Source organism: Odontomachus brunneus, unplaced genomic scaffold (genome assembly GCF_010583005.1).
Source record: "Odontomachus brunneus isolate Ranch 3 - 2012 unplaced genomic scaffold, Obru_v1 Obru_scaffold_125, whole genome shotgun sequence".
Classification (NCBI taxonomy): domain Eukaryota; kingdom Metazoa; phylum Arthropoda; class Insecta; order Hymenoptera; family Formicidae; genus Odontomachus; species Odontomachus brunneus.
Genome location: NW_022639575.1, coordinates 409,583 through 430,922, shown reverse-complemented (window position 1 = coordinate 430,922; position 21,340 = coordinate 409,583). Strand labels below are relative to the sequence as shown.

General features: G+C 38.4%; 2 protein-coding genes across 5 annotated transcripts in view; one reads left to right on the top strand and one right to left on the bottom strand.

Annotated features, from left to right (window-relative positions):
- LOC116849731 (polypyrimidine tract-binding protein 1) overlaps positions 1-21,340 on the bottom strand; it is a 622,962-nt gene that overhangs the window by 502,355 nt on the left and 99,267 nt on the right. The gene's annotated exons all lie outside the window — the stretch shown is intronic.
- The window catches only part of LOC116849734 (esterase FE4-like), a 10,702-nt gene continuing 3,351 nt past the window's right edge, over positions 13,990-21,340 (top strand). The window contains exons 1-8 of one of the 2 annotated variants that reach the window (XM_032827176.1): positions 13,990-14,027; positions 15,856-16,193; positions 17,230-17,364; positions 17,865-18,018; positions 19,602-20,050; positions 20,166-20,334; positions 20,863-21,041; positions 21,123-21,270. In XM_032827176.1, the coding sequence (XP_032683067.1) occupies positions 15,939-16,193; positions 17,230-17,364; positions 17,865-18,018; positions 19,602-20,050; positions 20,166-20,334; positions 20,863-21,041; positions 21,123-21,270 (1,489 nt within the window). In that variant the 5' untranslated portion in view covers positions 13,990-14,027; positions 15,856-15,938. The other variant, XM_032827175.1, reaches the window with a different exon arrangement.

Genomic DNA, 21,340 nt, shown 5'->3' with positions numbered 1-21,340 from the left:
TATATATATATATATATATATATATATATATATATATATATATATATATATATATATATATTCTCGAGTTCCTTAATGGCTTCATTATCGTGTGTAATACTAAATTAAATCTGTTTTCTGTTGCAGAGACGAAGCAGACGACCAGTCGACTCTTAGAGGTTACTGCGCCGGAGGACCTGGCTCGGGCCGAGCGGGGTTAGCTCGAAGGTGAGTTTCATTAATTAACATTTATAATTAGAAATCCAACAAGATTGATAAATTTTCTTGTTCGAAATCGAGATAATTTGAATCGAATCAAAGATCGCGTTAAATCGTAATTACACGCGGGGAGAATTTTTTCTGAGTAACGTCACCACTTGAAAAATTTTGATTTGTTCTGAGTAAGAGATTTATTTGCAACGTCGAGAAAAAAAGGAAGTGGAATATTCCAAGTGTGAATGCATCCAAAAAATTCTTCCAACGTGAAAAATATCGCGTTTATTTTTTTTTAATCATTCAAACTTCTTCACTTAAATCGTCATCAATGCACGAATCTAATCTAAACGATGAAATGGCATTTTTCTGTTCCAGACACGAAAGTAGAATGTGGCTACCCTGATCGGCGGTTTGGTGAGTCAAAACAAAAAACATATTGATAATAGAAAGACAAAAAGTCTTTCGATGTAGTGCATGCTTATCGAATCAATGCGATTTACTTTGCTGTAGTTGTAGTATGTGTACGTGTCGTCCAATAAAAATCACACTGCTCGAAACAATTGGAAGATCGGTTTTTCAAATAATATTAGTGATAATGCATATTTTACATAAATTTGGCAAATAAATTTTCAAGTATTTTTCTGCCAATATACATGTATTTATTAATTGATTATCTTAGATTATTGATTGGTCGATGATTTTTGTCGGAGAAAATTTTAATTAATCAAACTCTAATACTATCTGGTCAATGCTTAAAGTATTGAGTATACGCTCTGAACATTGAAAATTTTGCAAAATTATTCAGTTTTATTGAATGCGATCTTCCAGATGTCTCAAGCAGTGCGCCAACGCGCAAAGGAATTGTGCTACAGAGATTGCGCCACAGAAAATGCGTAATCACATCACCCGCGTCATAGATCTTTCGCCGATCGTTAATTTTCTCAGTTTTCTCTTTCGCGATTGCATTTCATAAAGTAGAGTTCGTACTTCGTTATTAAGTAAAATTCGGTATCGTGTGATATTTGCGCGAAATGATCTAACGTGATTATATGAACTGCTTGCAAAATTAATTTCACGATCGTCGGAAAATTTTCAGGTTTCAATTTTTCACTTAGAGTCAGAGTTTTCTAACGCGGGACACAATAGAGACAATGCTAGCGAGCGTTAATCCCTCGAAAAAAACGCGATGTACACAAGTCAGACATGCAAGCAGTTGTTGATTTACTTGCGCGGCGCGCGACAAGTTCCATCGAACGAAAACAGACGTCTCACGTGGTAACATTCTTTTCGCGTGAATTTTGAATATACTTCAATACTTTTGATTTCGTGGTATTTCGAATGAAGCTACATTTTGAATTTTAAACAAAATCTTTATCTCTATCGTCACAATTTTTATAATTTTTTATTTTTCATTCACATTTATTCGCATTTACGATTATTAATTTAATAGGTTTACGAATTTCATCGAATCATATTTGCGAAAGAGTCGCGAGTGAACTTCGCAGAAATATTGCAGAGTTGTTATCCGCAAAAGAATTGCGGAATTGTCTTCGCAAAAATATTGCGGAACTGTTATCCGCAAAAATATTGCGGAATTATGTTTGCAAAAGTATTGCGGAGCTGTTATCTGCAAAAATATTGCAGAATTGTCTTCGCAAAAGTATTGCGGAGCTATATTGCAGCCTACTACGCTACTCCATCGAAACGTTACATTAGGGATATTCCGTGTCGTACGTAAGAATCTTGCAAATCTTGCAGATTACTTCGTCGTCGAAAACAGATTATGTATCGAAAAATTTCGCGAGATCGGCCTTCGATTCGCGTCGCGTGTTCCCTTCGCTCGCGGATTCCATTTTCTTCGTAAGCGATACACTACAACTCGATCGGACCGTTGCTGAATTCGTCGCACATACTCGTCGTTTCTCTAAAAGACCGAAATTTCCTCGAAGACGCAGTTCGCGATATTCCACACGCAATTCGCAATTCGGAGTGTATCCCCCAAGAGAGATTTTTCGTGAAACCTCCGTTAGATTACCTCCGTTATTACCGCGATCGGGAGTGAATTACAGGCGACGTGGGACGCGAGGACCATTGCAGTGTCAGATGCAGCGACAGGATGGCTGTTGGACCCTGGACACCGTGGGACGACGCGCAATGGTAAGCGCTCAATTTAGACGCTCATACAGCGTCACTTACGTAGATTGCATACACGTAGACGTAAATCGCATTGAATCCGACGGGAAGTAAAGTACGAATTGGAATTTGCAATTCGCCGAAGTTACGTAAGAATGACCCAACCAAAGAATTTAGCTCTGAGATTTTCGCAATAGTTCAACAAGTCAAACATTTCCACTTCTTTAAGACTAAATCAATCCTTAGAAAAATGTGCACAAAGACGCGACTGGTAAAAAATAAAAAAACTGTTTCTTAATTCACTTCAAGCATCTATAAGGCTTGAATTTTTTTGTTTAATTTAAAAAGATGTGAATGGAGTATCTATTGATAAAAGCTTATAATTTTTTGTATTGAATCATTCTTGCATAACAATGATCAATTGAAATTTCGAATCGGCAGGCTTCCTTTTCGTCAGATTATTTCTTGATGATTAAACTGATATGTTTCAACATGTCATATTTACATGCTCTGTATATGTTAAGTATGCTCTTTTATGCTCTATATATGTTTTATATGTACCCTATATATGCTCTATATATACTATTTGATTAATATATTTTATAACTTGTTATGTCGTATTATATACGACATTCTATCTCTTCGGAGATATTTTCTTATATATACGCGTACGTTGTTAACAAGACGACAAATTAAATTTCGATAAATTAAAGACCACAAATTAAATTATTAAGCCAAGACTCGAACTGAAATGTTTCGATTTCCCGCTAAATTATTAAGCCGAGATTCAGATCCGAATATTTTGAGATTCCGCTAAACCATTAAGTCGAGATTCGGACTGATGTGTGTTGAGGTTCCGCTAAATTATTAAGCCGAGATTCAACCAAAGTGTTTTGTGTTACCGCCAAATTAATAAGCCGAAATTCGAACCGAAATGTTTTAAGTCTTCGCTAATTTATTAAGCCTAAAGTTTTAGATTAAGCCTAAAGTTAAGATTTTTTAGATGATCGATTTTTTTTCGAATTTTCGGAGAACGGATGACGCTACGAGTCTCATACTCTAACACTATAATTCTTAAGCCTAGCACAACTCAGAACAAAAAGATCTCGGTTGGAACAAGAAAGGAAGCATGTGTTTACTCATGACGTCGAGTACTGTCAAATCGATTTTTTTACGAATTTTCGGAGAACGAATGATCTTATGAGTCTCATACTCTAGAACTATAATTCTTAAGCCTAGAACATCTCAGAACAAAAAGATCTCGGTTGGAACAAGAAAGATAGTATAAGTTTACTCTTGGTCCGATAGACTGTTTGTCAAAAAACTTTTTTTTTAATTTTTCGGACTTATAATTAAACTTATTGATTTGTGCTTTTGGAACAATGTTTGGAACAACTAGAACAATCTATATCGGTATCGGAATGCTTTATTTTCAAAAAATGGGGTGCCAGGTCAAAAACATTTTTTTCATTTTTTGGACTTATAATTGAACTTACGGATTTATCCTTTTGGAACAATGTTTGGAACAACTAGAACAATCTATTGCGGTATCAGAATGTTCGATTTTCGAAAAGTGGGGTGCCAACTCAAAAAATCATTTTTTTTTTTTTTATTCGAAAACCGTTTCGAATGAAGCAATATCACTTTGGAACAATCTGGAACAACTTTCAAAATTATAAATTTCAAAAAGTGGGGTGCCAACTTCATACACTCGTTAGTGTCACTCTACTCCCTCAGTAGCATTCTCAGAATCTTGAAAATAATTTGCCAATATCCCAAAGTCACGTTCGTAACGTTAGATCCAACTTAGCGTCGTAAGAATGTCGTATTCTCGCGCATTGGCCGAAAGTCGATCATATTACTGTAAGTTATATAGGTTATATAGTGTAGCATTTAGAGCATATTCTGGGATAATATCTTACAGTTTTTTAAAGTAATTTTCGCGTTCGCGAAAATGTATTTTCGAAAATGACGTGAAGTTTAACTATTTTGCTCTGCATCGTCTCCCGGATCACGTGGGATGTTCCGCTTCATTTTGGCACGTATTTTCATGCAAAAAGATTTTCATTCGACGGAGGTAGAAGTAAGTAAACTTTGCAGAAAGATTCGATGTCGTGATAGTAACTGTTATTTATCGTTTTCGTCTCATATTGATGGATGCTCCGCTTCATTTTCGCACGTACTTTCACCATGCAAAAGGGTTTTTAATTTTGTCGAATCAGCACGAGACAATAATTTTGCAAAGGTATTCGGTATCACGTCAACGACATTTCCCAACAAATTTTACTTTGTGTTGACTTGACCAAATTAAAAGTGCTTTTGTATAGTAAAAGTACATGTATAGATGAAATAGGGCATTCCTGCCTCAAGGATGAAAATAATATGAAACTATTGCTATCGTGACACTAATTTCATTTTTCAAAAATTACAGCGTACTGACTGTTCCAATTTATACGATAAAATTACGTGCGGAAATAAAGTGTAACATTGTGAAATGTGAAATGAAAATGATATCTCAAATTACCGTTGCTAATTATATAGAAAAAAATTATATATATATGCGAATAATTTTCAAAAAATTATTCGCAAACTACGGTTGCGCCTATAACACTCTTCTTTAAAAACTCTTTCTTTGATGCATCCAATACACAACCAGTTTGAAAAATTCATCAGAAAAGTAGCAAGAGCCTATTTTGGAGAGACTGTGAATATCGGCAACATTTACGTTATACATAACGTTATTTATATGTAAGAAAATTGAAATGACAACGTAGCACACAAATTTGCATAAAATCTGTAAAAAGATAATAGCGGTATCATGTTAGCGCCTATTATTTGACGATCGTCTTTATTCCATAAGTATCTATGTATACATAAATTCGATTACGTCGGTAAATGTGATGATAATGTTTGCTACTTTTTGATGATCGCTCTACGTTATCGACGCTTATTAAGTTCGTCGCTTTAAGCTAATGTACAAACACACGATTGCAAACTTCATCACTACAGCTCATCTACTTTCCATGATCATTTATAAATCTACAATTAATATTTTGATCGTTATTGCAATTTTCACAAGAGAATGGTAAACAAGTATGGACTTATTTGTTCAATCCGCTCTACGTTCTCATGAGAAATTGTGAAATTGAGCTGGAAGAGTGAATGTATAGTTCTCCTAACCACTCAACTGTAATTGCAACACGTACAAAATAGTTTATTAAACTATGCACATTGATTCCACATACGAAACTTGTATTATCATCACCTTGGCACAATCGCCATCACCTTTTTTGCGGGCATTTCCCTGCGAGTATAAAACAAAGAGATATAGAGGACAGAATTACTCACTTTTCCTGTTTGTGAAAATTGTTGTCCGGAGAAACGTTTCCTAAAAATCATCATAAAATCACCCAGTCGTCTGGAATTACATTGGGGCGACTCAAATGAAAACGAGCCCGGTGTTTCGGTTGCATCCGCGATGAGTCCGCCGCGAAAATGGAAACGATGCGCCTCGAGTGTCGCGCGTTGTCGATACGCCGAATTAATCATCCCTCGCAGGCCAACGATGCGCGATCGGGTCGCCTTTCGGCCGGGCGCGCCCGCGAGGAATCACGAGACTTTCGCGGACAGGTTAATGGCAATATCATTATTGCAGCCGGTCGTTATTCACTCTAACAAACTGTGCGGCGCGATGCATTAATCTCCCGAGGCAATGCATCACCGGGCCGCAGTGCTTTCTCGCGTACACGCCGCGGCGTGCATGCGTTGTGTGTATGCATTCGCGCTCGGCTTGCGGCTGTACAAGCCGAAAGCTCCTGCCGTTGGCTTTCGCGTAGCTGCTAACGTCGCCCGGTAGTCTAACGTGCATATTTCACTTTCGCGCGACGAAGTGCCGCCGGCTGTCTCACAGTCCTCTCTTTCTCTCTGTGTCTCTCTCCTTCTCCTCTCTGTCTCTCTCCGTGATGCTTTTGCCGTGTAGATTCTCCTGACTGGGCGACCGCACCAAATTAAAGAGAATTTCGTGACGCGAAAAGCGAGCACCTTCGCTTTCCCGACCCGGAATCTTGAGCTTTTTCACGCTGCCGAGGGATATCGCGACTACCTCCTATTCGGACGTCGGCCGACGTCACATCGGTGGCTCTATGGGAGACTTTACGCGCCGAGTATCTTTTCACGACGATAATAAATTGGATCGAGTCTTACAAGCGACTTCCATTCCTCCTTTGTAAGTTCAATTGCACACGAGATGCTTTGGAGTGGAGTTCAAGCGTCATCATTAATAATGATCCGTCGCTTTTATTCCCGATGAAAATGACTGCTTGTTACCATCGTCAAGAGTTATTTGGCTGTTGACCCACCGCTTCACATTGTTGAAAAATATACGCGATCGAAATCTACTCGCTGGATTTGTCGGTCGAGGATTAACCGGATTAACGAGAGCGAGTCCGGCGGACCGACTAGTGAATTGTTGACGCTTTTTTTTCACAGTTCGCGCGCGTCAAAAGAGCGCTAGAAAGAAAGAGAAGACCGATTTTTAACTGTCACCGAAAATTGACGGCCCCAAAGTATCGCGTTTCGCACAAAAGTGCGACAGGCGAAAACAATACATCAGAGCGCTGGCATATATCTATCCCGGGCTACTTTCGAACTTTGTACTTTAGAATAATCGTGTCGCGCGAAGCAGAGGCCGTGAAAGTTATTTTTCTTCGACGGAGTTCCCATGTATTATTCACCCCTGCGCCTCTGATATTTCACCCTTGAACGCTCTAATGCGTCCCGAAGACGCGAAGGGGCGCGAGCATGGAAAGCGGTTACGGCGTTTGACAAAAGTAACCCCGCGAGAATAAGACACCCTTGACCTTCGTGGCGTCTTACACACCGCCGCCTTTTTGGAAGCATTAAAACTTCTCCACCCCGCGATGCCACCGCTCTCCCTTCCCTGTATCGAGGCGGCTTATCCCGTGCGTATATATATCATAGAAAAAATATAGTGTTTGATGATACATGAGATGTACGATTAATAAAATTGTGTATCACGATGCAGTCTTTTTTAAGAATCGTAACAAATATAGTATAATTAGATTAGATTATACCGCTATAATAGTCTTCAAATGTTAAGTTGCGTATCGCATTGCGATTCAAGAAAAGGAACTTGCAGTGCATGCATTATATCGCAAAATCGCATATCCTACATGGCACACTCGTTCTATGTATATAGAATTCGTCAAACTCAACACAAAATTCTTCTATCATTTCGCTAACAATTACGTAAAATTTTACATCATGTCAATTTTAGTAATTAATCAAAGAAGATTGGCGAATGATCACGCGCTATATAAGCTGTAATGGCAACATCTGCCGCCGCGTGCTCACATTACATTAGTAATGCAGGTGTATTAAATTAAATTAAAAAAAAAATCCTGTACCATTTTGCAAGTGACTACATAGATTTTTAGTTATTAATTAAAAATTGATGTACAATCGTATGCGATAATTGGGTGAGGGCAAAAACTGAACTTCTTTAATTGATAACTAAAAACCTGCGTAGACATTTGCAAAATAGTAAAACGTTTTTTTGTTCTATTCAACTATATTGATTCGTCAAGAACAAAGTTGGAAAGTTCAATGAACCATGATTAGCGCAAAGTCATGAAATTGAAGTACCGTGGGAACTTTAAAGCATGTGAGCTTCGCGACTTTTTGACTCGCGAGGTCCGGTGAAATTCCGAGACAAAAATTACTTTATTCATTGTACAGTTCCGTGTTTATCCCTTTATCATCCCTTTTTCCCTTTTTCTGTCCGCTACATTTATTCGCCGAGTCGGGACGATTCGCCTCGAACCAAATTTCCTTTCAGTGCGCAAAAGGCAGGAAAAACAAGACGTGCCAAGCTCTCATTTGATCAAGCGCTCTCATTTTCCCTTTGTACGTAATTCCTTTACGGGGACGTGCGCTTTTCAACAGCGGCATTAAACGAAGGTAAAACCGCAACTGTAAAAAAATAATGGTACATCCAGCTGGAATGCATAATAATGCCGGCGTGCAAACACAGACGACGCGCGTCACGAAGACGGCCAAAGCGAGCGAGCGAGCGAGCGAGCGCGCCGATAAATAACGTCGCAATTAATAATTTCACGGTAGCGAACATTCGTCGGTTAATTCATTGTTTCGCGACAATTAATGCGCGTCCCGCGTTTATCCCGGTGACGCATTACAATGTAATTTCGCATCGCCAGTAAATTCGTTTCCTCATTTAATCGCGCACTTATGCGAGCGCGCACAATGACATTCACATTAAATTCAGCGTTATCGACGTGGTAAATGTACACGATACACGAACCCTGGCAACATCCGCCATCACCCTCTACACCGTGTAAACGTGTAAAACGAGAAAGCGTTTACACCAACCGAACAACGACGCAACACGATCACGACGATCTAACTCGCACGAGGCACTATCGCCGCAAGCTTGGATATTTCGCGAATTAACGCTGATTGCGACGCGCCGCGCCGCGCCGTGAAAAAATTCGACTCGTCCCTGCAATTCCCAGCCTCCGTCGCCAGATCGCGTTATCGCGAGTCCCGCGAGATTCTCACACGAGTTATGCCGCGTCCGCTGCTTGTCCAAGGCAACTTGTGACTCCGCGCGCACGGCAGGACAAAGCAAGTAAGGGAGATATAGCCCCAGGAATATGTTGCTCGTGTACTTTCTTAAGTTGCATTCCAAAACGTCCTTTTTAAGGAAATTTTACTCGATATTCTATAATATATGTAACGTCAACTATAGGAATAGTAACATTTGCCTCAAAAGGACGTTTTGGAATGTAATCTTAGTATTTATCCTGAGAGAAATATAGTGGATATAAAATCATGAAATAGTCCTTTTAGAACATAAATACTTTTCCCTCAGTTTCATCAAAATTGAAATAATATTACAGTTGAAAAATAGAAAAAACTGATTTGGTAATAAAAAAAATAAATAAAATAAATAACAAAATTAATTTCCGAGCCTCTCGAAATTTTCTATTAATATTCTCCACTCTTTTAAAGTGAATCAGTGAATAGTCACTGATATCATGAATATAGCATTAATATTATGAATATAAAACCGAGCACTTTCAGTGCTATACTTATAATTGCAATCAATGTGTATTCGCTGGTTTCAGTGATGTTTGACTGATTCATTTTAAGAGAGCATTGTAACTAAATTAAGCGATGTCTTACTAGTTCCAATTTCTTGCAAGTGAATAATATACTGTTTCTGCTAATAAATGCAGTTTTTATTCTATAAACTGATTGAAAAATAAAGCATATGAACGAGGTAAAGTTGGCCCATAATTAAGAGCCGGCAAGAGGGCTGTGGAGACTTCTCGCGGATACTCCGGAACTATTAATCAGAATACATATTTTATACGTGGCCTTCTTTAACCCACTAGCTTTAACCTACTGAGCAACTGAACTTGGTACAAGAGAAAAATGGCTCTGTTGCTGCATATTCGTATTATGGTTATTGCAAAACAAAATATACGGTTAATACAGGGCCGTGGCGGGCAATAATATACGGTTATCTCTGTCATCTGTATACAGTCAATCAGAACATTTGCCTAATAACTTCGAAATTCTAAAACATAGGGCGTTTAGCCCCGGCCTTCTCTACACATTACGGAGATATTCGGTGATATTAATCGCCGGGCGTAACGAAGCGTGCGAATTTCGAAACGCGTGCGCTAACCTGGAAAATTGACGCAAAAGAGACGCGACCAACTTCAGCAGACGTAATCGAGGACGACGGTGAGAGCTTGTCGCCAGCGCGCGCGTCGTTCGGTGGTGAGCCACGGGGAACGTCCCTGCCGCTATTTCTGAACGCTTCTTGTCCCGTCGTGATATACGGCTGCACAGCGAGTTGCAATTAGTTGACGACAAACAGACGAATGCATAATCCACCGCGGCGTTTGCCTTTAATCAAACACGACGCGCTCCTAATGTACACGTGGAGATCTGGAGACCGCTAAGATTAAGCCGTATCGACGCACGATTCGTGTTACTCAAGGCTTGTTATTACGTGAAAATACGGTATCTCCGTTATCTGAACGAGCGTCGAATTAATTTTCTCTTATCGTCATTAACACTTTGACACGCCGACATAATTACATTCCGCCAGCGGTTGTCGCCTCATAAAGAAGTATCATTGATAACAGAGTCTTCAATCGTAATTTAAGTTAAGCAATCATCTCATGAGAATTCTTCTAAAACTAAGAGGAGAAACCAAAAGGAAAATATTCTAACGTATCCTTAAGAAAAAGAACTCTACTCTTTTAAGGTGAATCAATGAATAGTCACTGATATCAGTTATAAATATAGCACTGAGCAGTTTTAATGCTATACTTATAACTGCAAATCAGTATATATTCACTATTTTCGATAATGTTGCGCTAATTTATTTTAAGAAAATAGTTGCAAGGTGCGATTTCCTGTAATACCATATTCTAAATGAAAACTTTTACGAAAGATCATTTGCCCTCCTAATGAAGAGGAATAATATTGTGCTTAGACAATTTTCTGTTTGGTTTAAGAAAAATCCTCTTAAGGTCATATATATACAAGAGGATTCCGCCAAGAATGAGATTATATTTTCTTGGATGTATACAGAGTGTCTGGCATTTTTATCGACACGCCCATGTTGTGTGCAGAACTCATCAAACTGAACACGTAACTCCTCTGTTATTTCACAAATAACCACAAATGGTTTGAACACATATTTCCGATGAAATTAAGATCAAATGATTACAATTTCGAGCCACTGCTTACGGATTTGCGTGATAACCGGCAATGACAAAAGCCGAAGGAATAGTACACGATGTAGATAATGTCCTTTATTGTACTCTTATCTCTCTGACAGATAAAAATTAATAAAATTGCAAATAATATAAAATTTTGAGCTATTAATTAAAGAAGATTAGTGAATGATTGCGCGCAACACGGTAGATGAGCTCTGATGAAGCCTCCGTATACTCGTACATCAGATAAAACTGAAAAAAACAGTTCTCTACCTTTGAAAATGACTACGTAGATGTTTAGTTATTAATTAAAGAAGATTGATGCATGATTGTGCACGATAATGCACCAATCTTCTTTAATTAATAACTCAAAATTTCACGTGGTTGTTTACAGTAAGAGAATCTTGTATTCAGCTTGATGAGTTTTACCTGTCACAACAGGTGTGTCAATAATTATCAGATATATTGTATGGTAATATAATGTCCTTTATTATACCTTTATCTCTCTTACAGATAAGAATGCAATAATATATTAACAATTCTTCGTTATATTTTTACCGAATTCTCCGTTGCAGTTGTGTCACATCAAATATCTCATTATTATTTTGGCTTCTAACGAATTATTTCGCGCGAGTTCACAAGTAATGACAAGTAATGAATCGTGATCAAGTTCACAAAGTGTTTATATCATTTCGTAAATAAGATTTTCGTAAACATATTTGTCTCCTTAGATACGATCTAAAGGTTTGTTCGCGATAAGTGCGGCTGTCAAAGGATTAATATTCTCAAGATATCTCAGTCCCGATCTCATTATGTAAATAAAGACAAGCGTAGATAAAACGAGGTCGCGTCAGTTTCCGTAAATATAAAATTTTATAAGTCACATAGGATAGCATAAAGTAACTGTGAGATGTCGTGAGATGGCATTTCCCTAAAGATGTAATAAACACTTAGTCATGATTGCAATTGTGCAATTGCTTCTTCCGGCATTAATAGCGTATTTTTTGCATTTATTCTAATGTGACCGAAGCGGGGTGGATATTTTTAGCTCGTTATCGCCGATAACTTGCGTTTATATCTTGAAAGTTGTGTCCGCAGGAAGTATTAGGATATAAATCGTAGTAGAAGTTCATTTTCGCCATTAACTCATGGGACTTTATGACTCAGATTTATTTGAACATTGAATTGTATCACGACAGCGAGATATTATATTAATACCATGCGTGATATTATTGCGTAGTAAGCTGTGATTTGAATGATAACATTAACGAGTTACGAACCAACATGACATGAAGGAAACTGATTAGACTAATATTACATGTGTCGTACGACAAGCTTGTCAGGTGCTCTAATTTGGCTGTCGGATAGAGAATCTCTGGGGTACCTGGAGGAAAAGTTACACTGAGAGGAATTATTCGGTAAGAAATTAACAAACAGATATTTCCGATCAAAATACCAATAAATTTTCGTAATCGATTAGAAAAAATTCGATAAGAAATATTGGTTTATTTTTTAATCGGTTGATCTGATAAAATGCCATTATGATCGAAACTATTCGATTAAATATAATCGGATATTCTGATCGAGTACACAAATTTATCGGTATTTTAATCGGAAATATCTGTTTGTTAATTTTCTATCGGATAATTTCTTTTAGCGTAAGGATCTTAGGAGAATTCTATCCATCAGCCAATCGACACGTTCGATGATACTTGTACGACGCATATAATATTAATTTTATACTTTTCGGTTATTTCTAATCGACAGAAGATTCCGCGGCATAAATAATGGCCTGTTAACACGAGGAAGTTAAATGGCCAGTTGGTAAATCGGTCGCCTCGCCCAGTCGCGAGTTTTTCTGCGATGATTACCGCAGAAAAAATAAAAATGATAAGAGAGCGAAAGATTGAGGAGGGAATGATATCGTTGAGAAGCGCGATCCAAATAACGCGGCATAACTAATGACGAGGAGATAAACGGCTCAGCAAACGACGCGTAACGAGTGAAGACGCCGTGGAGATTCCGCGCGGAAACGGACCGGAAACTCTCAGGGGAAGTCCCTTGTCAGGAAATTGTTAGGACCGCCACCGCTGCCGCCGCCGCCGCCGCTGACGGAAGTGGCGGATCCTTCGCCGCGGCGGCGGTGGTCGCGGCGATGGTTGACGTAGAAAACCCGAGAAGAAGACCCACGGGATGCGGTAAGAGCGTCGCTGAAACCCAAATTAGACGGTCGCCCGACTCGAGGTAAATAAAGAACGATCGCTCCCCTCGAGGTCCCCCGCGCGTTCGCGCGCGGTATTTCGGGGTTTCGAAGAAGAAAACGAAAAGCTTGCCGACATCATTCGGAGATAGCCAGGTCGAAGAGTTTCCTGTGCTCGTTAACCTTGAAATCAAGAGAGGTCTGTTTTGATTTTTCGCGGAACTTCGAAAAATTAGCAATACAAAAGAAAGAACTGTGAAAAAAGGAAGGATCATTCTTTAATGCTAGAAAAGTGAAGTCCGCGATCTCTGATCTTCTCAAATCTCGGAAGAAATAAATCAGTGAGCTTTGTCATATTTTCTTCCCTCACGATATCTTATCTCGGTCGCGACGAGCACGTCGTACGCGAATTACGATTTCGCGCTCGCCTGTGCGATTGTTAACATTGCGAAGCTAGTGCAGCGTCAGCGCACTAAAACGCAACGTGTTGAATAATAGAATGTGGTTACGAGTAACCCAGGTTAAGTTGCTCATCTATAATAACGCGCCGTATGTAGCTAAGCCCCGAAAGCCGCATTACTCTCTTCCCCCCTCCTCTCGCTTAATAATACGTCACGGTTGATAGAGATCCTCCTTGTGAATAAATTATACAAAGACGGCGGTGCAAGTACGGAATGTTTAATCAGCTTTTGTGCGCAAGACTCTCGAGAGCTTTTCGCGAGGTAGAGGAAAACGTGCGAAATGTATCCAAGTATAATATCCGATATCTATCTCGACAGCTACGTTCCGACGCGATCACTCTCTCATGTATAAACCCGCGTGTTCATCTAACACGTTTCATCTAACACGTGCGAGACCATCGTTTTACAAAGAACTTAACTACTTACTTACTAACTAACTTACAAACAACATTGTCCCCAAAACCCGTGTTAATAGTTGTCACTTGAATCTTAGGCCTGTTCTTTGTAGCTGCACTGCTGAACTAGTGCAATAAGTTAGAGTGAGAAAACGTATATTTGTCTCACTTCAATATATTGCACCAGTTCAGCAGTGCAGCTACAAAGAAAAGGCCTCTTGTCTCACGAGATTGTCGTTGACGAGATTATCTTGAAACAGTTAGATTTTAATTTAGGTCAGAGAAGTTTTTCAGTTAAATTGTGATATATTTATGTCTATAGACAGTTGAACTCAGAGATTTTTGTCTAATCTAATCTAATATAAATTCAAATCTGAGTATTTCGCTTGAAAGACGAGTGAAGTGATAACAATTAACACAAATTCAAAACTGATTACTCTTTTAAAGCGAAGTAGACTAAAACTGACAAAACTAACTACTATTTTAAAAATATTTCTGATTGAATCAGTAAAAGAACTATTTTACTAGTGATCAGTGAGCATTCACTGATTTTCAATGAAAACACTCTTACTTTACTTTCTAACATATGCATGTTCTGAAGTTTCAATGTGTGTAATGCACATGGAAACTGAAAACCTACATTGAGGAAAATGATCTAAAAGTCAACAAATATTTCTTTGATGGGTGCTATTAACATATTTATTTAAATTTAAATTCTCTTTATTTAAACCGAATATTATTTAAATCAGGTAAATATTTGATATAAATAAGGAAAATTTAGATTTAGAATTTAGATTTTTTAGATAATTTTTCTCTCAGTGTACTTAACGCTTCTAAAGCTTGATCTTCAGTATGTTCTTTGCTTCCTATTTTTTTTTTTCATCTTCATTTAACTCAAACCTTAAGTCTTAAGCCAGAAAAACAGGAAACAAAAAATAGAAAGCAAAAGGCACATTATAGATTAAGCTTAACCCTTTATAAGTTTGTGGTCGATATTTTAGTAATCTCGCGTAAAGTTCAAAATGTCTATTATTTTACACTAAACATTCAGTAATTGATTTTTTGCCAAGCAATAATCATAATAATAATAAGAATTATTAGGTTTCTCATATTTCACACATTTGTCATGTATCTAGATGTGTAAACCAGTAATAGGCATTAGAATCACCACCTTTAAAAAAAGTTTCCCTATAAAAAGTTGAATGACAGAAAATGCGCAAAATGCACTTGTACTCTAAGGAGAAAGTAGGATACAAATTTCGACTCGGGCGGTTATAAGTATAGCATTTCAGTGAAGAATATAATAATTGCACTTTAGAGAGTATCATTATCACACATAATTAATTTAAAAACGAGTAATTTTCTGCGACTTGACTCGATTTCTCACGAACTATTCGTTTCAAAATTTTCGTGAAACCGCGACATATACCCATGACTACATTCACATGTGTGACACGATAATCGAGCGACATGTGAACACGATATAATTACATAATAAACTTTTATTACGTAATAAAACCCGGTAATGCTGAAACTTCACAAATGTACACACACACTAACATCATCTTCAAGTGCTGAAACGACTCGATTATAGAAACGTATCGTTTGCCGCCAGTTTACATTGAAACCCCCGACATGTATGCGTACATCTCGTCGCTACATGCGATAACGCGCCTCCCGGTTTGCTATTAAAGATCGCGTTACGCTTCGTCAGTTAGTGCGCGTTAGTGAGCGATTCGTGAAACAACAGTATCATTGCCGCCATCCTTCGCCGTTCATGATGCTGGAACGAGGCAGCGACAAATTCGCAGGTGGACGCAGCACATTCGGAAGTGTCGCGTGGTGCGCGTGTTGCGTCCTCGTGTTTTCCATCGTCCTGGCCGACGGCGTGCCTTCCGGATCTGAGCCAATAATAAACACCACATGGGGCCCGGTGCGCGGAAAATGGAGCATGAGTTTGAACGGCCGGCCGATCGCGAATTTCCTCGGGATACCATACGCGCTGCCTCCGTTGGGTGATTTGCGATTTAAGGTTCGTACAGCGTCCGCACAAGGTACTATCTAAATATATAAAGAAACTCTAGTTGCAAGCTGCTATTTAACCCCATACTGAGAAATTATAAAATTTCGGTAAAAAATTAACAAACAGATATTTCCAATGAATTTTTGTACCAATCAGGAAACACCCGATGAGAAATATCGATTTATAATCTTTTGATCTATTTATCTGATGAAATATCATTATGATCGGAAGTATCAGATAAAATTTAATCGAATATCCTGATCGGATATAAAAATTGATCGGAATTTGGTCGGAAATATCTATTTGTCAATTTTTTATCAGATACTTTCTCTCAGTGCACATCTTCTGATAAAGTGGACTATTAATCGAAAATCTACTAAAGTAAAAGTGCCAATTCGGGCGCGTACCTAATCTCAACATTCGTATTGTTTTAGTCTCTAAATACGAGTATTTAAGCTTTCATTATAGAATATATATACAGAATGTCTCAGCTCAATTTTACAATCTCATCCTTAGCAGAATTGTCTAAATTTTAGAGCATTTTTAATCTCAAAAATGGTCTCAAGAGAACTCTTCTAAAACCGAAGGGAAAACATTCTAAGCGTAATATTTTTAAAGGAACTTCTTCTTTTACTTACAGCATAAGTCTTGTTCTTAATTTCTTAATAGAAATTTCCTATAGCAAGAGTAGATTAAGCATTTCTTATTCTGCTTTAATGTTGCGAAAAATATTATCCCATGTGTCGAACTTGGGTCTCTCCATTTAATCATAGGATAATATAAGGGAGTTAATTAATGTTAACATTAAAAATTAGCGTTCAGAGTTGATTCACTACATTAGTTATAAGTACTGGAAAAGCTATCTATCACGCGTTAACATTGTCAAACATTATTATCCTCTTAGCGTAAAAATTTTAACTTTTTTGCTAAAACTGAAAAACGAACTCTGAAGAACGAAGTTGGTAGCGAAAGGGTTAAGAGGAATCGCACAAACGCCGAATTAGCATCATACGGTCGAATTAGTCATACGACTGTTTTATCTCAGAGTCCGCAACGATGGAACCGTACGTGGACGACGGTTCGCGACGGCACGTATGACAGGCAAATGTGCACTCAGTTTTTTCGCGGAGAAGTGCTCGGTGGCGAGGACTGTCTTCATCTGAACGTCTTCATGCCCATGGTGAGTGACAACGTGATTGCGATCGCGAGCGCGATTATATCGATAATAACGTAACTCAACCCCACCGGGGCGAGTCGATGGTCTCGCGTAAAAACGATCGGCGAAATGGGCGTGTGAGCCCAGAGGACGAAATATTCCCGCCGAAAGTCGCGACGCGTAGATAAATAGAGTCGCGACGTTCCAAGCGTGAACTCAATTAACTCACGAGGCCGCGCCCAGTGACTTAATTAAACCTAAATGGATCAAGGTTACGCTGTGGAGTCGCTTATGGAAAACGCGACGAGCATGAAGCGCTCGGATGATCACTCGTTACTTATGCCCAATTTCTTCACCTCCGGTTAACTTTATCTGCCAGTTATTCTATTGGAATTGACCAATCATATTTATGGTTGGCAAGAATTAACCAATCACGGCTGATATTTAACCGACAGATAAAGTTAACCGGACGTGAAGAAATTGGGCATTAGTCGATAAAATTTCATCGGACGATGTTTCCGCAGCTCCTGGGCAACCAACTGAGAGTGCCGGTTGTAGTCTACGTATACGGCGGCATGTTCAAATTTGGCAGCAGCAATAGCACACTGTACGCGCCGGACTATCTGTTGGATCACGACGTGGTCCTCGTTACGTTAAATTACCGACTCAATGCTTTAGGTGAGACAAAAGATCGTCCCGCGCGCCCTAAAACAATCACGTTGAGAAATCTCTTCTTCTTTCTCCCTCAGCAAGATGCTCAGTTTCTTTTTCCTCCACTTGTCTTTCTTACTATGACAATGCGCGTTAAACGCTTCGCAACGCATGCAAGGATAATACCTGTCGGCCGCACCATTCTTGAAAATTAAGAATTGGGTCTAATAAATTTAAACTTACAAAGGGAAAAAGGCTCTCCTTTACATAGGATTCCCCTGGAGTTTTTTGACGAACATTATAGAAAGAAAACGACTTTCATAACTTTCCGAAATTCAGATAAACTGACTACAATGTATATTTTTTTATTAAATTCAATTTCATTTTGTTTCTTTTTATTTATGTCTATTTTTCATTAAATTCGATTTTATTTTATTTATTTTTATTTATATATCTATTTTCTATTAAATTCAATTTCATTTTATTAAATTTATATTTTATTAAATTCAATTTCTTTTTTTCTAATTAAAATTAAACAAGCAAATTTACTCTAAAATGTCACTGTGATTATTTTCCATCGATTCAATCAAAAAGAAAATTGAAAAATTGAACTTTGACAATAATATAAGATGCCATTCATATAAAAGAAGAAATCCAATCAACTAAAACTGTAAATTATGATTTTAAAAAATTACGTAAAGAGTTATTTAACAATCCAAAAAAAAATTCTGCAGAAATTAGTCAATTTCATGAAAATAACATATATACTTTAACCTGCAAAACATTCAATTATCAATATTCTATTTTCTATTTAATATATATATATTATATAATATAATATATATTAATAATATATATATATTAGTAATATATTATATATGTTATTTTCATGAGATTACTAATTTCTGCTTAATTTTTTTTCTGACTACTTAAATAACTCTGCGTAATTTTTTAAAATTATAATTTACAGTTGTCTGGATTTCTTCTTTTATATGAATGGCATCTTATATTATAGTCAAAGTTCAATTTTTCATTTTTCTTTTTGATTGAATCGGTGAAAAATGATCACAATGACATTTTAGAGTTAATTTGCTTAATTTTAATTAGAAAAAGGAAAATTGAATTTAATAAAATATAAAAATTTTGGGAAATCAGGCTGAATTTCAATTAAATTCTAAGACATTTTCTATACATATCGCGCTTCTCACGGAAGAAAAGATTTTTTTATCACAGCTGATCATGGTCTGCTGAAAATGTGTTTGTTCTTGCAACTAAAAATTTGCTGTTGTAACCAAAACTTTTGCTACTACATCGCTTTCATAGTTAAATATATGCTTACTAGCAACCGTACTTTTAGCTGTCCATATCTTAACGAAATTTAGCTACCACACACAGATTACCGCTGCAACTATCTGTTTTTCGCCGTGTGTGTAAGTAGCTAGCTATTGGGCGCGCCATTCGCGAAAATCAAGGATATGTTGCATGTAAACTGAAACTTAGGTGATAAGGATAAAAATCTATGCTTAGATGATGAGGATAACGATTAGACGAATCGCGTGAATCTAATCGCGCTGCCGACGTGCATAACGACGGACTATGCCGCATTTCAGGCTTCTTCAGCACGACGAACCAAGTCGCGCCGGGCAACTACGGCCTCAAAGATATAGTAGCGGCCCTTCATTGGATTCAAGAGAATATCCATTACTTCGGAGGGAACCCCGAGTCAGTTACCATGATGGGAACGAGCTCTGGTGCCGTCTTGGTTCACATGCTCGCACTCTCAGACAAATCGGAGGGCCTGTTCCACCGTTACATTCTGCACAGCGGAAGCGCTTTGCACCCGTGGGCTCTTCAGTCCAAAGAAACAACCAGACGAATTGGCCTGGAATTCGCGTGGAGCGTCGGCTGTCTGCCACCGGGAGTCGACAATGCGACCGCATCGAACGAGACGATCGCGAATTCCGGGCAGTATGACATATCGGCTGACGATGTGGAACAAGAGATAATGAAGTGCATGAGAGACACTGACCCGGGTGAATTGTCGAGAATGAGTACCATGGTGAGCGTTGGCGATTATGTTTAAGATATTTTAGTTAGCTCGCTGCCGTTCACATCTCCGATCCACCATTGCGCCGTGCATGCTTCACATTCTGTTTTGTTGTTATCGGTGTTAGTATTTTTGGAGGATGCGTCCGTGTTGCCCCTTCTTGCCCACACTGGAGGAGGAGTCCGAAGACGCCATTGTGACGATGCCCCCGCTACAAGTCATAAAGAACGGATTGTTCCGCGACATACCGGCGATAATACTAGTCACAAAGGACGAGGGTCTATTGAGTTCGATGGGTAGGACTTTTATGTACTGCTGCTCGTCGTAATAATATTTATTTAATTAAATTTGTCAAGCTTCCCTCCCTCCCCGAGGTAAATTAATTAATATCATCGAATAATACGTCCAAGTAAGAGAAGAGACAGGCACAATTTAATTAATTTAATAATATTAATAAAATCATTGTGAGTTTGTACATTCGGCGGGATAAAAATCGCAAATCATTCTGCATTTGAGTATTATGCGATATCCTTTCCGACAAATTATCCGACGATTGTTCTCTCACGGAGAAAAAAGATTCGTCGAATTAACGCGTGATAATGAACGAGCCAAGCGTCTCTTAATTGACAAAGGGACAGCATTTCTGACTCTTGGAACTGTATATCGTTTATAAGAATCCTAAATTCCTTCAATCGAAACGCGTTCGGTTTGTTCGTTGTTACGCTAATTCGATTTTCTTTTTTCTTTTTTTTTTTAATAAATTTAATGGCGACGAGTCAGGCGATATCTTCGCGATGGGATCTTACGAGGCGCAAATGTTTCAGACTTCATTTTGAATCCTGAAATCAGGAAGGAGATGATAGAGAATTTTGAGGAATTTTTGCCCTATGTGTTGGAATATCAGGACGTGATTTCCAACACTAGCGTCTTCGCCGATGCGATACAGAACTTTTATTTCGGTGGAAATCTCACGGAAGCGAATTTAATGCGCAACATCACGGAGGTGCGTTCGCAAGGCTTCGAATTATGTTCATCGGGTGTGCCGAGTGTATGCGATCACGTTTGACGGTGTGTATTTTTTCAGATGATAGGCGACGCGACATTGATATGGCCGTCGTTTCAGACTGCGCGATATCAGTCGGAAATGGGAAACGCCAGCGTTTACTTATCTCTCTTCGCATACCAAGGGACGTTCTCAGCTACCTTCTCTTGGAACAGTCCGACTCATTACGGTACGATGCCCGATCATACCCAAATTAGAGACACGTTCTCTTCCTTCCTCTCCCTCTCCCCCCCCCCCCC